This window comes from Amblyomma mixtum, chromosome 7 (genome assembly GCF_055824585.1).
Source record: "Amblyomma mixtum isolate Tamu chromosome 7, ASM5582458v1, whole genome shotgun sequence".
Lineage (NCBI taxonomy): Eukaryota > Metazoa > Arthropoda > Arachnida > Ixodida > Ixodidae > Amblyomma > Amblyomma mixtum.
Window position 1 is genome coordinate 61,331,863 of NC_143018.1, and position 13,029 is coordinate 61,344,891.

A 13,029-nucleotide genomic window follows, 5' to 3' on the forward strand; every position below is an offset into this window, starting at 1 on the left:
ACCACTACTTTTCATTAGGGCCTGTACGTGGGCTTTGTTTTAGCTCTTGTCAGAATGAATGATTGTGCAAGTGAAGATAAGCGCTCCCAGTTGCAGACATTTGTTTTTTTGATGAAGGAATGATAAATGTGGCTTGGGGGATCCATGCAATGTGCACGACCGCTGAAATTTTTTCTTTGTTCATAGACTTTTTAAAACGCTTAAGAATAGTCTCATCCAAAAAAGAATCTTAGTTGAGCTCGGTGTTGTGCAAACAGTCCGTAATGTGCACTGCTAATGAGCACTGCTGGTGTGGAACAGAGTGGCGCCAAGTTTAGCATTTCCACCTTTCAAGGCCGCAGTCTTCTAAAGGCTTGAGTGTTTTCATTGCTTTGGTGAGCTGGTGGGCTGTTCTGCTATCTCTCTGCACTGCCCCTTCCTTCTCTTGGCTGTTGTACTTTTCGACCAACGCTAGCCTGTGTATACACATGGACTGAATCATGTGTTCTTTGCTTTGAGTCAACGGCTTGTACGCTCCCCCCCCCCCCTTTTTCCCCGTTATGGCAGGAGATAGTGCCTTTGTGAAAGGCAGTGTTGGAGCTGTCGGGCTGGTTTCTTTGGTAGCTAATACGATACATTAGCTTTGACAGCTAATGTCATTTTTAGAGGTGCAGTTGTTGAAGTTAAATTTCTGGGCTGCTGGGAATACCTGCTCTGTCATCACAGAGAACAATTTTTTACTACAGATTTCTGTTGTCATCCATAAGCTTCTGATGCATCTTGCACAGGGAAGTGCAATGACTTCCCATATTGTTTAATTTTTTTTGGTTATGTGAGTCGTTTATTTTCCTTGCTAGGGCCTTAAAGGCTGAGCTTGCGCACCTAAATTTCCCGTGTGTAATAGTTTGGCCGATTCCTGATGGAAGAGCCGGCAACTAATGGGTGGCAGAGAGGTATCAGCTGTGCTTAGTAGCTGTGCACCTTGCTGCCGACTGGTGTTTGTGTTCTGTATCTGCACTGTTTTGTCAAATCTGACTACCGATGGCCCGTCTATGCATCCTAGTTAAAAGTGGACTCCATGAAGACTCGCATAATTTTTAAAATTGTTTGGTATGGCATGTCGCTTGCAAAATGCAATGTTTATATTACAGCAACGCAAACTTAACTCATGCAGTTGTGGTCAAATAGTTATTTACTTTTTGTGACATAGTAACGCAAAGCACTTGCAACCATTCCAGACTGTGGATAATACTAGATGCTGCTGATTGACATCGTAATGTAATTTTTTTCGTTGTATGTAAATGCATCTTAGCGGAATCTTCAAACCCTGCTCCAGTGGGCCTGTTTGTTTGAAGGAAAACCTATGTTTTCTGTGAATTTTTGCATCAGTGACTTCTAAATGCATGGGCCTGGATTAAATAGTGCTTGATTATTAATGTTGCATATATGCTTTTGCAAAATGCAACACCAAACCAAAAGGATTCACTTTCGGCATCAAGTCCAGTGCCATAAAAATTGCGTACCTTGTTTGGTCGGGACTTTTCCAAGGCCGACCTTAATGTCTGTGTAGCTCTGTCCACTTCCAACACATCTTTGCTATGCTAGTAGTGTAATTGTAAAGTGAATGCATTTCTCAGTCTCCTGTTACTTTTCCAAAGATATGTTTTTACATATCCTGTGCCGAAATCTCGGACGTTTGTACTACTGCTTATCTTGGTGTAGGAAACGGCGATTTTGTTCTGTTAGTGTGTTGTAGATAGCCACTTATATGCTTGTACATGCTGGCTTTGTGTGCATGTTGTAGGTGGCATTTCATCTATCCATGTGCTCATTCAGCTATACAAAGAGTACCCTGTTTTTAGGTTGCTTTATTTTACCTTTGTGGCAAGAAGCATACGAGGCGTGAGCTATGATAGTGAAATTAGCAAGGCTTTGTTCGGTTATACGGTTATAGGGGTTAGATCTACATATCAGCATCGGTCCTTCAAGGGAGTAATGGCTTACTGGCTGGCTTAGGCTTCAGAAGCGGTTGTGGCGCTCATTTGCAGCAGAAAGTACAGTGGTGTGGTCACACCATCTGCGGGGGGGGGGGGGGGGGGGGGGGAAGTTCTGAATTTTGCCATTCTGCATAAATCATTTGATTTAGAGGCACAGCACACTTCTAAACAAAATTACATGCCCTAAAAAATTCAATTTTAAGAGTGGTAGCTCTTACTCATCACGTTTCGAGGTTTCGTGGGGTCTGCTACCACCCTGAGATCACAGCGCCATCTGCGGCAGCAACTAGAAAACAGCACATCTCGCATTGAGACTTGTAGCACAATCTACAATAGCATTGTAGTAAACCAAACAGCTAATGCTTGTTACTTCGTCTTCCAGACGGTGGCGGCCTTTTTTGGTCGCTGCTTTAGAGCACAACAGGCATGCAGCTGCGGTGGTATCTGCGCACCTCCTCGACTGTCTGCACTGTAGTGTTGTTTGCATTGTCAATGTCATGCGGCTATAAATAGATGATGAATGTCTGCACTTTGGGGGTGACATGTGGCTGTCTAATGACACTTTGCAACGTAGCTGACTGCCGCGTGCACTTCTGCTGCTTTTAGCGGTTTGGTGACCGCTTCAAGAATTGAGTTAAAATATCGACCGAAGTTCTTGCTGTAGCTGCTTTTGTAATTGCTCATTTGGCCAAAATACTTGGTGTTTTGGTAATGCTATAAAGTGGCAGTGTTTCATCTTGTGTGGCAACATGCAGGCTTGGATAAAATAAAACCAGCACATCATACTGCACATGGATAAAAAATTGTTGGATAATACTGTAATTTCCGTACTGTAGTCTGCACCCGGTGTGTAGTCTGAAGGGGCAAATTTCAGCTGAAATCAAGTTTCTTAGATTGTCCGCAAGCTTTCCCGTTGTATAATGGGAAAGCAAGCATCTCATTGTCAAGAAGTAAAATTGCACGTTTTGTTAAACCGTATTGGTTTGAGTCCTAGAACCTGTCCAAATTGCTTTCCCTGGGGGCTATCGGAATGAAGTCAATCATGTAGATTTGACGAAAGGCTCGTCACTATCTTCACTGCCATCAGAATCCGATATCTCTGTTGCAGAAGTTTTTAATCAGGCGCCCACTTGGGGCACGTTTTTTTTCTTTCATAGCCACCGGAAGGCTTCTGCGGCTCTGACAAATGATCAAAAAAAATAAAACCCTGTATAGCCTTCACATATAGATAGTCTGTATGACGCGAAATTTCAGCTTTTAAACGTGTATAGTTAGTGGACTCTAGTCCGAAAATTATGGTAATTAGCACCTGAAGGGGATATTGAAGGGAAATTTGGGACATCTCCATCAAAAATCTATTCTCTGGCTCTGTCTATTGCTTTTATCACTGAGTAATACTGATTAAAAAATTTTCCTGCCAGTTGATTCAAACCCATCATGTCCTTATCTAAAATGACAGGTTGTAGCCTAGTCTGTGCAATCCAAACTCAAATATCAGTGTTGACGCAGATATTTTACTTGTGAAATTGGTCGGTGACTGTGACACCTGTATTTAGTTTTTTTTTTTCCATCTTATCTAGCTTATAAAAGCTGTTATCGGCGAGAGGGGTCTCCTTGTGATTAGAACATGATACGTTATCGATACAGGCCCTCCTCGATTTGTACTCAGTGTCCCTCAACGTCAAGCGTAACCCACCTACTAGCAGAGCAACATTGCATGTCTTCATCGTTAGTTCTGGTGTCTTTTTCTCTTTCAAGCTAGAGTACAAATTTCTGATGAGTACCAGTCCTGTACTCACTTCTTCAAAATGCCATAGTGCAAGACCTATCAGAATGTCATTATACTTTTACCCCTCTTTGCTGTAGAGTGACCATTTAAGATTTGATTGCTCCGGCTTCGCATTATGCTCCTGGCATTTACAGCTTTCTGTGCAAATCTCCCAGATGTGGTCAGGGCTCTTGAGTCCTTTCGTGATGCCTTTTCGAAATGGTAGTCATTGCCAGTGGCTTCTTTGGAGGTCTCCTATCAGATTTGACAAGCACTGAACACGGTTGCTTTGTGCTTCCTTTTTTATCACACATGAGTACTGAAATTTTATTCTACTTTGCTTTTGTGGTGTTCTATTCAGTATTGGTTTGTCTGCCTACGTGGAATGAATTTAGACTTTTCCATCTTTTACGCAGCTGTAAAATGTATGAGGAATGGCTCTGCTATGTTAGCTCCTGCTGTTATATTCACCTAGATACCACAGATGAGTTCATGTGCGAGTAAAATGTGGTGAGTCTTTCTTGCGTCGTTGTAACTTACATATTTTACCGAAAAGCCATGCTTGTGTTCTGCATCTGACGCAGTGACCGAATGAGTTGTTAAAGAGGTTTTTCACCGTGCAGTGAGATTTCAACTCATGAGAGCGCACAGCGCTTGTGGCAACTTGTGCTGCATAACTAAGGGTTGCGTTGCTTTGTCGAGATGTGCGTTCACTAGGAATCATTGCTTCGTGTTTTAAACTCGCATTTTCAATTCAGTCTTGGCATTTTCGCCATGATCAGGTTGCAAATTGTATATCATGCTTTGTCATCGTCATCAACTTAACTGCCTCCAATGTAGGACGAAGACCTCTCCCACATCTCACCGTTAACCTGTTGCTGTGCCAGCTGTGGCCACCTTGTCCCCGCAAACTTGCTAATCTCACCTAATCCTAATCTTCCTAATCCCATCCACCCACCTGGCTTCTCTTAGGATCCACTGGGTTACCCTTAACACCTTGCCTTTGTATTGCATGTCCTGCCCATGCCCATTTCTTGATTTCGTCCAGAATGTCAAGCTTTGCACATCTGCATAACCTCATGCGGGGAAGCACTGTAGTGAATGCCTTGCATCTCAGCACCACAGCTCCTTGTACTGTTGGGCTGAGGAAGAGGGTGAATGAATTATGACTCAGAATGTGTAGTCTTGTAGCCCTACATTTATTCATGTGTGCAAGCGTTGGGATCTGTCTTGACGTGAAGGGGTGTGCCAAATGTGTTTAGAGTGGTTTATTTTGCGTCAGTAGCAGCTCCCAGACTCCACTTCGAGACGTGAGCTTTTGCAGGTACTTTTGACTAGGTGAACTGAATCGTGGCTGTTAATATATATATATATACACACACGCACGCACGCGCGCGCGAAAAAAGATTGGGATGGTTAACATGTGTGTACAGACAAAGCTAGGCACTGACTGCTTACTGTCAGTCCGCTGGTAGTCAGCACTTTGCATTCTCGGTGCATCTTATTTCCCTGTCTGTTTTTGTCCTGCTTTTAACATGATGGCATTAAGGAGCTCATGTTGCAGAAAATCTGGTGTCATCAGTGTCAGCATCGTTGACTGTGGGCCAAAAAAACCCCTAACAATCCCGTGAGAAGCAACCTAGGTGGCAGGTGGGCCAGCTAGGTCACGTGACCTTGCGGTGTCATCACAACCTGCCCACCGGATTGTGTGCAAACTGCCCACAATGGCAGGCAGCAGTTTAAATAATGATGTGTCGCTCGGGAAGAGCAACCTCTGTGGTGTCACTGGCCCCTCACACGTTCCCGTCTGTTCCTCCTTTCCCCCTCTCTCGTTTCAGCAGCAGCAGACAGGCAGGGGTGGTGCGGAGGAGGTGAGAGGGGGACCATGAGTGGTGCTGAGTAGTGAGCCGGACCCCTCTGACCCCTGCCCTTGGTGATTGTGCCTTGCCGGCAGCAGCCAGGGGCCCAGCCCCTGCGTGGCCTCTGCCACCATGAAGATAGACCGCAGCCGCCTCAAGAAGAGCTCCTCGGAGGTGCCGCTGGACTGCAAGCTCCTGGTGGAGCGGCTCAAGAGCTGCTCCCAGGAGGAGCTGCTCCAGGAGCTCCAGGCTGTCAAGAGCTGGAACTGGGGCAAGGTGCGTGCGACCTCCTCTGCCAGCCCTCTTCGGGTGGCGGCTTTGCGTTTGAAAGTTTCACTGGAAGTTAAAAATGATCCCTCATATGGTTAAAACTGAATCCAGGAATGAAGTACAGTTCTTTTGCAATCTATTGGATGGTGTTACTTCTCTGGAAGCGGCCCGGATTGCTCAGAGTGGGCCATTTTGCATCATCGCTCAGATTGAACAGTTTGAATAGGCATGGTAAGGAAAAAGTTGTGCATTGAGAGTTGGGAGTATTTTAATGATTGCACTGTATATTTCACCCAGCTTAATATGGGACAAATGGGAAAATAAATTTTTGTCCCGTTTCTGAAATGGCAACTTCAGAATGCTACAACGCAAGTTCTGTGATGGGCAGGATGATAATTTTACTTTTATTACATCCCTTGATATCGAGTTAAACCAATGGCATGTGTCCTAGCAAGTTGCCTGGAGCAAAATTTCTGCAAGCACATGATAGAAACCTTGCATAACATACTACACAAGTGCTCAAGGACTTGTGTTGCATGAAATTGAATTGCGTCAAGTTGAGTTGCGTCAAGTTGAGTTGCGTCAAGTTGAGTTGCGTCAAGTTGAGTTGCGTCAAGTTGAGTTGCGTGTAGTTGAGTTGCGTGTAGTTGAGTTGCGTGTAGTTGAGTTGCGTGTAGTTGAGTTGCCTGTAGTTGAGTTGCCTGTAGTTGAGTTGCCTGTAGTTGAATTGCGTGTTTGGAATCTGCACACAAAAATACACGTCCCCTTGAAGTTTTCATATCGTTAGCAAAAGTTTTTGTAAGACCTTCTTCCCCCCTTAAGGTATGGCCTACACTCTCGGAAACAATTTTTATTAGTAGATATATACAGCAGATTAGTGGCTTATCTTAAATACATTCTAGCAGTCACCGAAACCAAGGAGCATGGTTTTTTTTTTTTAATTTGTGGTGTTGATCATTGGGAGATTAATAGTGAATTATTTTATCGCATAAAGGTAGCTGATTAGGAAGCAGAAGAAAAAACAACCACATGTCCGAATTTTACATCCAGTGCTCTACCGACTGAGCCATGATACAGCTGTCCAATTTTCTGCTTTGCGATGTACTTATGTGTAGTGTAACCTAACGTTGTGAGTGTTCATTAGTGCCACCCCTTGTCGGTGGACATAGCACATCATGTACTACCGCGAGTGCAATGTGAGAGGCGAAGCCTTCACCGTTAGATGTTATTTTTGTTGCAATCTTACAATTTATTCAGAAGTAAATGGGTATTGATGAAACAAAATGAAAAAAAAAATTGAATTTCTAAATTGGAAAAGAGTTTTCAAAGTGGCCTCATACCTTAACCCCGTAGTGGATTTGAACGAGCCTGTCGTAAGCTGACTGTCATTTCTGGTTATGGCTAGTCCAGCTTGTGTGTTTTCTGGGCATTCTGTGTCCGCTTTAAGGTGAGTAGGGCTTGTTCAAAGCATGTTATTGGCTTGACCACAAATGGCAGCATGCGTACTAGATGACTGTTTTGTTACCATTTTCGAAAAAAAGTGTGTGTTACGGTGTTGAGCCTCTTACTAGCTGTGGTTTGAAGGAGTTGATTGTTTCGGAGTGACAAGACATGGAGAAAATGTTTGATGCAATTGGTAAATTGGTTTTTGAGGAAAAGAAATGGCGCAGTAACTGTCTCACATATCTCGGTAGACACCCAAACTGCACAGTGTTTGAGCCCGGTTACCTTTGCTTTTTGGTTCTTTGTGATGATTTTGCCTGTGTGAGTGAATTTTCTTTTATTTGGTGCATAGTGCCTTCTTCTCTAAGCTTCCGCTTCCTTTCTTGTCTTTGTGCAGTGTGAGCTGTACCACTGGATAGATGTGCTGGACCTGTTTGACTCGCTGCTCGAGGCAGCCTGCCAGACGTCGCAGGAGGGCCAATGGTGCCTGCCGTGCGACAGCCCAGGCCGCGAGAAGGTGAGCCACGCCTCTCTCCCCCCCTGCCGTAGTAATGGATTCGTCCGTGGTGCAGTTCGACTTGACGTTGCCATTGACTTCGGTGTAGGGGCTGCCAGTAGAAATGTCTCTGGCTTAACGTTTTCACCCTCTTCCTTCGACAGGACAAAGAGCTGCTGCTGAGCATACTCCAGTTCACAGCCCTCCTGATTGAGCACAGCTTCTCGCGGCACCTCTACAACTCCATGGAGGTGAGTCGAGGACAAGTTCTTGCCTTCTTCTGAGGACCACGGAGATCTGTTCAAATTGATTGTGTGCAGGATGTTGTGTGGTTGACCCCTGGGGATTCGGACTCATAGTGGACTGAGAATTTGTTTGAATTGCCAAGTTTACCATGTGGTGAAGCAAACATTTTGTTGGTAAAGAAGTGATATGTTACCATTTATGATGTGTGAAGTTTAAGGAGCGTTCAGGGGGGGGCGTTTTTGATCCCATTGATTAGAATGAATCATCAGTTGTAATAAACAGGTTCGAATCAAGTGAGTTTGGTTCATGTGCAGTCCACTGTATATAAAATTATTAGGCTGTGTTAGTTTCCACAAATTCGGTGCCCATGTCACAAAAGTGTTCAATCGAGCCCAGCTAGATCAAACCCAGATATTTCAAATTATTGGCTATATTGAACAAAGATTATCCCCTTGAAAATCCCGTGTAGAAGTATGGGAAAATTGCGCTGTATATTGGACAGTTTCGCCAGTCATTTGATATGCAATGCACTGCGCCCCTGCAAATGGTGCTTCTCCTAACGGCGCTGCGTGGACTGCGTAGACTCGTATGCGTGCGTCGACTCGTATTTAGAGTTAACTTTTGGGAGGGGGGCCGCAGGGGCTGCGAGTTGGGGGGTAGACTTATACATGACAGAATTTGGTAACCGCAAAGTTTGTCTGATGTAGGTGTAGCGCATTTTTTTTTCTTGGGTCACATTTTTTTTTTTGCTGCGTGCGGTTAATTTGAATATTTTCCGCGGTCCCGGTGACTTTGAATTGACAAGGTTTTACTTTATATGCGGGTTCAACTGTAATGGCTCTTACTGGCTTGCAGGCTTTGAACTTTTTTTTTTTCCCCTTGCATTATAGTGTACCTTGGTGATGTGGTATTGCTTAGTGTGTCCTTGTAAAGAATGGCGCGGAGAAGTGGATGAATAAGAATCCTTCGCATGCTCTTCTGAAGCCACCTTTTTTTTTTTTTTTAGCATTGGTGTCACACTTGTTTTGATGGCATTTTGAGGCAGCGTCAGGTTAAGTTGCTATTCCTGTCTGTGCAGCACCTCACTGCGTTGCTGTCGTCAAGCGACATGCAAGTGGTGTTGGGTGTCCTCAACCTCCTCTACGTCTTCAGGTGAGCACCCCCCCCCCCCCCATCTTTCATCTTTGGAGTTTCAGTGTTGCCTGGCAAGCACTAGCCTCTGTCATGCACATACTGTGCATGCAGTGAAACTTCGATCAATAAAGGGACAGTGAGGAGAGCACTATTAATATTTTGTTTATAGCAAAATCCGATAGTTCGGCATGTCATGGCTTTGTTGCCACTTGGCCGGCAGCGAAAGATGCATTTACTTCTAAGAAATTTGGATTCGAAGTTGAAAAAGTTTTTCCCGCCGCTCTGATTCAAACTTGGGATTCTCCTATGACGACACAGGACTAAGTGACGTGCAACATGACGTGACGCAGACTCCGTGATTTCTGGCGGCCAGCAGTGCGGCCTAGCAGCAGCCGAAAAGAAAGCTACCGCTGGCCACACGTTGAAGGCATCTATCGGCTATTGCGGCCGTCGCTGCAGTCGGTTCGCTTACGTTTGCACTGGCGTTTTGCCAGCGCTACGATGGATCCCGCTCTCGAAGTCGTCAACGAAGTTCTCGCAAATAGACACCTTTAGCATACCGTGTACCTTGTTACCGCTAGCGGAATACCGGGAGCCCGCCTAACGCCGGGGAGCAGGCGCTGATTGGTCCCGATGCTTCAGGCGCGCGCATAGCTGCCGGGCACGTGGCGCCATCTGGCGATGTCAAGGAGATTTGCGCATGCATGGCTGCGCCTCAGTGATTTGTGGTGTTCGGGTCCTAGAGTTGCTAGAACCATTGGTTCTAGCAACACTGTTTTGTCCTATGACGTCACCACGCTTGTACTTGCGAGTTTGGCCTGTGGCGGCGATACCTGTATTTTGGTTCTTGCTCTTTTCTACGTTACAAGAGCTTTGTTGTCAGTATGAGCGGCGTTTTTGTAATCAGGAGCTGGTATTCTGTCGATACAAGCCAACTTCAATTTCTCCTCAGTGTCCCTTTAAAAATGAGCTTGTTTGAAATAATTTGATTTGAAGAGTAACTTGAAGACTTCCTCCACTTCTGAAATTTTATATCAAATCTACAGTTCAGTATTTGAATTTCTTTGATGTGACGGCAGGCATTATTTATTTGGAGGGCCAGTTTTTCACGAATTGCTGGGCTCTTTGGGGAAAATTGCTAAAATAATGTCTTTGCATTTATCAGTCTGTGTGCAGCGTTTGTCTTCTCTTTGTTTTTTCCCCTCAGCAAACGTTCCAACTTCATCACGAGGCTAAATCCGGACAGGCGGCAGGCCCTCCTGACACGGCTTACGTACCTGGCTGAGGTTGGCTTCAGTTCTTACTTGTACTTTGGCTTGCACTGTGTCTTCCGCTGCTTTACCTTTGAATGATTTTGGTCTGCTCTCCTTTTATGTTAAAGAGAAACTGCATAGCTTTTAGAAATCAACGAGATTAAGAGGGTCGAATGTGTGAAACTTGCAGGTAAAGCCTGCGAAGTCTTTTTGGGCTAGCACTTGAAATAGTGAAGTAATCGCCAATTAAAATCCGGACTCCCTTCAAGCTTCTCCGCAGCGCACAACGCCAAGTGGGGGGCGCATGATGACGTCATCGAAGGTATCGGTACATTTCCAACGCAGAAATGCCTGCTTTGAAGGAAAAATCCAACGCCACCGAAGGCAAACCCTGCCGAGAGTTGTTTGGCAGCGTCTAATGAGTCAGGGCAGGGTGTGGCTGACGACACCGGTAATTTGAAATCGTACCTTCCGTGACGTCACGAATTTTCCTGCACTCCTCCGGTGCATTGAGGAGAAGCGCAAAATTCAATCGTCGATTACGTTACTATTTTAAATGCTGGTGCAAAAACACTTGGCATGTTTTACCTACAGCCTATATAGATTTGAATCCTTGAATATCGCGAACTTCTCAAAAAAGTTCAGCAGCTACCCTTTAAGCTGTAGTGGACATATTAGCAAGATTTGGTCAAATTTAACTGTGTTCTTTCGAAATGGTTTTCGATCTGCTATAAATGGTGTAGTTTTAATCCTGTAGTCTCAACTTTTGTGCCGGTGAGGTAAAATTAACTTGGCCTTTTTTATCGCTATTCCTGCATTCTTTAACAGCTCTGTCTTCTTGTGCAGAAAAGAATCCTCCTCCTACTGAGTTCGAAGAGTTTTGGCAATGCTGGGTGAATTTTTTATCATGTAGCAAGTGGGGTCAGTTATTCTCTTGGCAGTTTTCGGTTCACTCGTGGCTACATTGAGTCCTTGCTCGTGACTTCTGAAAGCTCTCCGAATCAGAATTGATGCAGTTCCATCTGAAAATGATCTATGCCTATTCTCTCTTTCTATTCCAGAACTGGGGAGGCAAGGAGAATGGCTTTGGCCTGGCTGAGTGCTGTAGAGAGCTGCCGATGAGTGTAAGTGTAGTGTGGGCAGGAGCACACGTGCCTAATGTTGCCTCTTACCGTGTATGCAAGGAGGCCTAATTTGTGCTTTGGTGGCACATTTTCATTGATTACTGAAGTTGTTTGACTAATGAGAGCATTGCAGCATGACTTTACTGTACAGACACAAAGCGAACAAGGGAGGGAAAAACCTCAGGGTGCTTGCCAGAGTTTTGACAGTTGGAATTGTTTTAGTCTGGGCAGAGTGTTCATCATTTGTGGGGTTTAAATGGGGTCATTCCTGGAGGAAGGCCCAGTGATGGGGAGGAGGGTGTGAAGTGGGGATGGCGTTAGGATGGCGAGGGTGAATCTTGGGTGGTGAGGGTGAAATTCGTGTTATCTTTCTATGGCTGACAGGATTTATTTACGGTATGGGGTTGAAAAATTGGGGAGATAAACACGTTCTCCCCGTTTAACCGCGGCTGACCCAGTTCAAAACCGCGCGGACCCCACCTCGTGGTTGCGTACGCTACCGAGCGCACGGCGACCACAGCAGGCCTTGCTCTGCGGGAACAAACAAATGAACGACACACTGGCTGACACAAACAAGGCATTTATTGCTATAACAACAATAACGCCAGCTAGCAACAAAATACACTGAGGAATTGTGGACGTCTGACTCACGAGCACGGTTACGAGCGAAGGTTCGCCCACGGTAGGGCAGAGGGAAAACTCCGAGGCTGGACGGGACGGGCTTGGCGGGAGCAAGTTCCGACCAAGAGGCGCCCGTTGACGAAGAGCGGAGCCGCGAGCGAAACGTCCACTCGCCTTCCCGGTCCCAAGGAGAAGAGAGCCCGTCGCTCCCCGCGAGCGCGCAGCAAAACTGCATCCTTGGCGCTGGTGTCGCTGCGACGCGAGCGCCCTCCCCTGTTAGTTAAAGTAACCAAACTGAGAAGAGTGCGTTTCGGGGGAGCTAACGACAGTTGGAGTGCATGCGGGAAAGCGAACCACAGGGGACGAATGAGTGCGTCCCCACAACAGCCATGTGGCCACATCTCGCTACTCGCGGTATGTACTGCTTGACTGGGGATCGCAATGTCGGTGATCTCTGGGCCGCACGTCCAAGCTTGCCCGCAACATCAGCGATGTGCAGTGTGTACCGCACAACTAGTGATTGCAGAGTTGCCGAAGTACAGGCAGTGCTCAGTGCTTGGTGGGGCGATCGCAGCTTGCGTGTTCGTATCATGCATAATGGCGTGGGAGTGTGTTCAGAGCAGTCGAAATTTTGCACATTGTACAAAACTCACTCCGGCCGGGGAAGTTTTGTGAATTCGCATCGTTCTGAAAATTGTGTCAACTGTGTTCATGTCATCGAGGTTCTACTGCATATGTTGGTGTTTCTCTGGCACCAGAAAACGCATGTACGGTCAAGTCCACTTATAACAATACTGGTTATAACAATATATCGGATATAACAATGGTCGGTCATGGCA

General features: G+C 45.7%; 1 protein-coding gene across 4 annotated transcripts in view; it reads left to right on the forward strand.

Moving 5' to 3' along the window:
- HUWE1 (HECT, UBA and WWE domain containing E3 ubiquitin protein ligase 1) overlaps positions 1–13,029 on the forward strand; it is a 142,600-nt gene that overhangs the window by 4,234 nt on the left and 125,337 nt on the right. For 3 of the 4 annotated variants that reach the window (XM_089552788.1, XM_089552791.1, XM_089552790.1), the window contains exons 2-7: positions 5,583–5,879; positions 7,714–7,833; positions 7,977–8,063; positions 9,137–9,210; positions 10,400–10,478; positions 11,507–11,569. In XM_089552788.1, the coding sequence (XP_089408914.1) occupies positions 5,736–5,879; positions 7,714–7,833; positions 7,977–8,063; positions 9,137–9,210; positions 10,400–10,478; positions 11,507–11,569 (567 nt within the window). In that variant the 5' untranslated portion in view covers positions 5,583–5,735. The remainder of the gene's footprint in view (positions 1–5,582; positions 5,880–7,713; positions 7,834–7,976; positions 8,064–9,136; positions 9,211–10,399; positions 10,479–11,506; positions 11,570–13,029) is intronic. The other variant, XM_089552789.1, reaches the window with a different exon arrangement.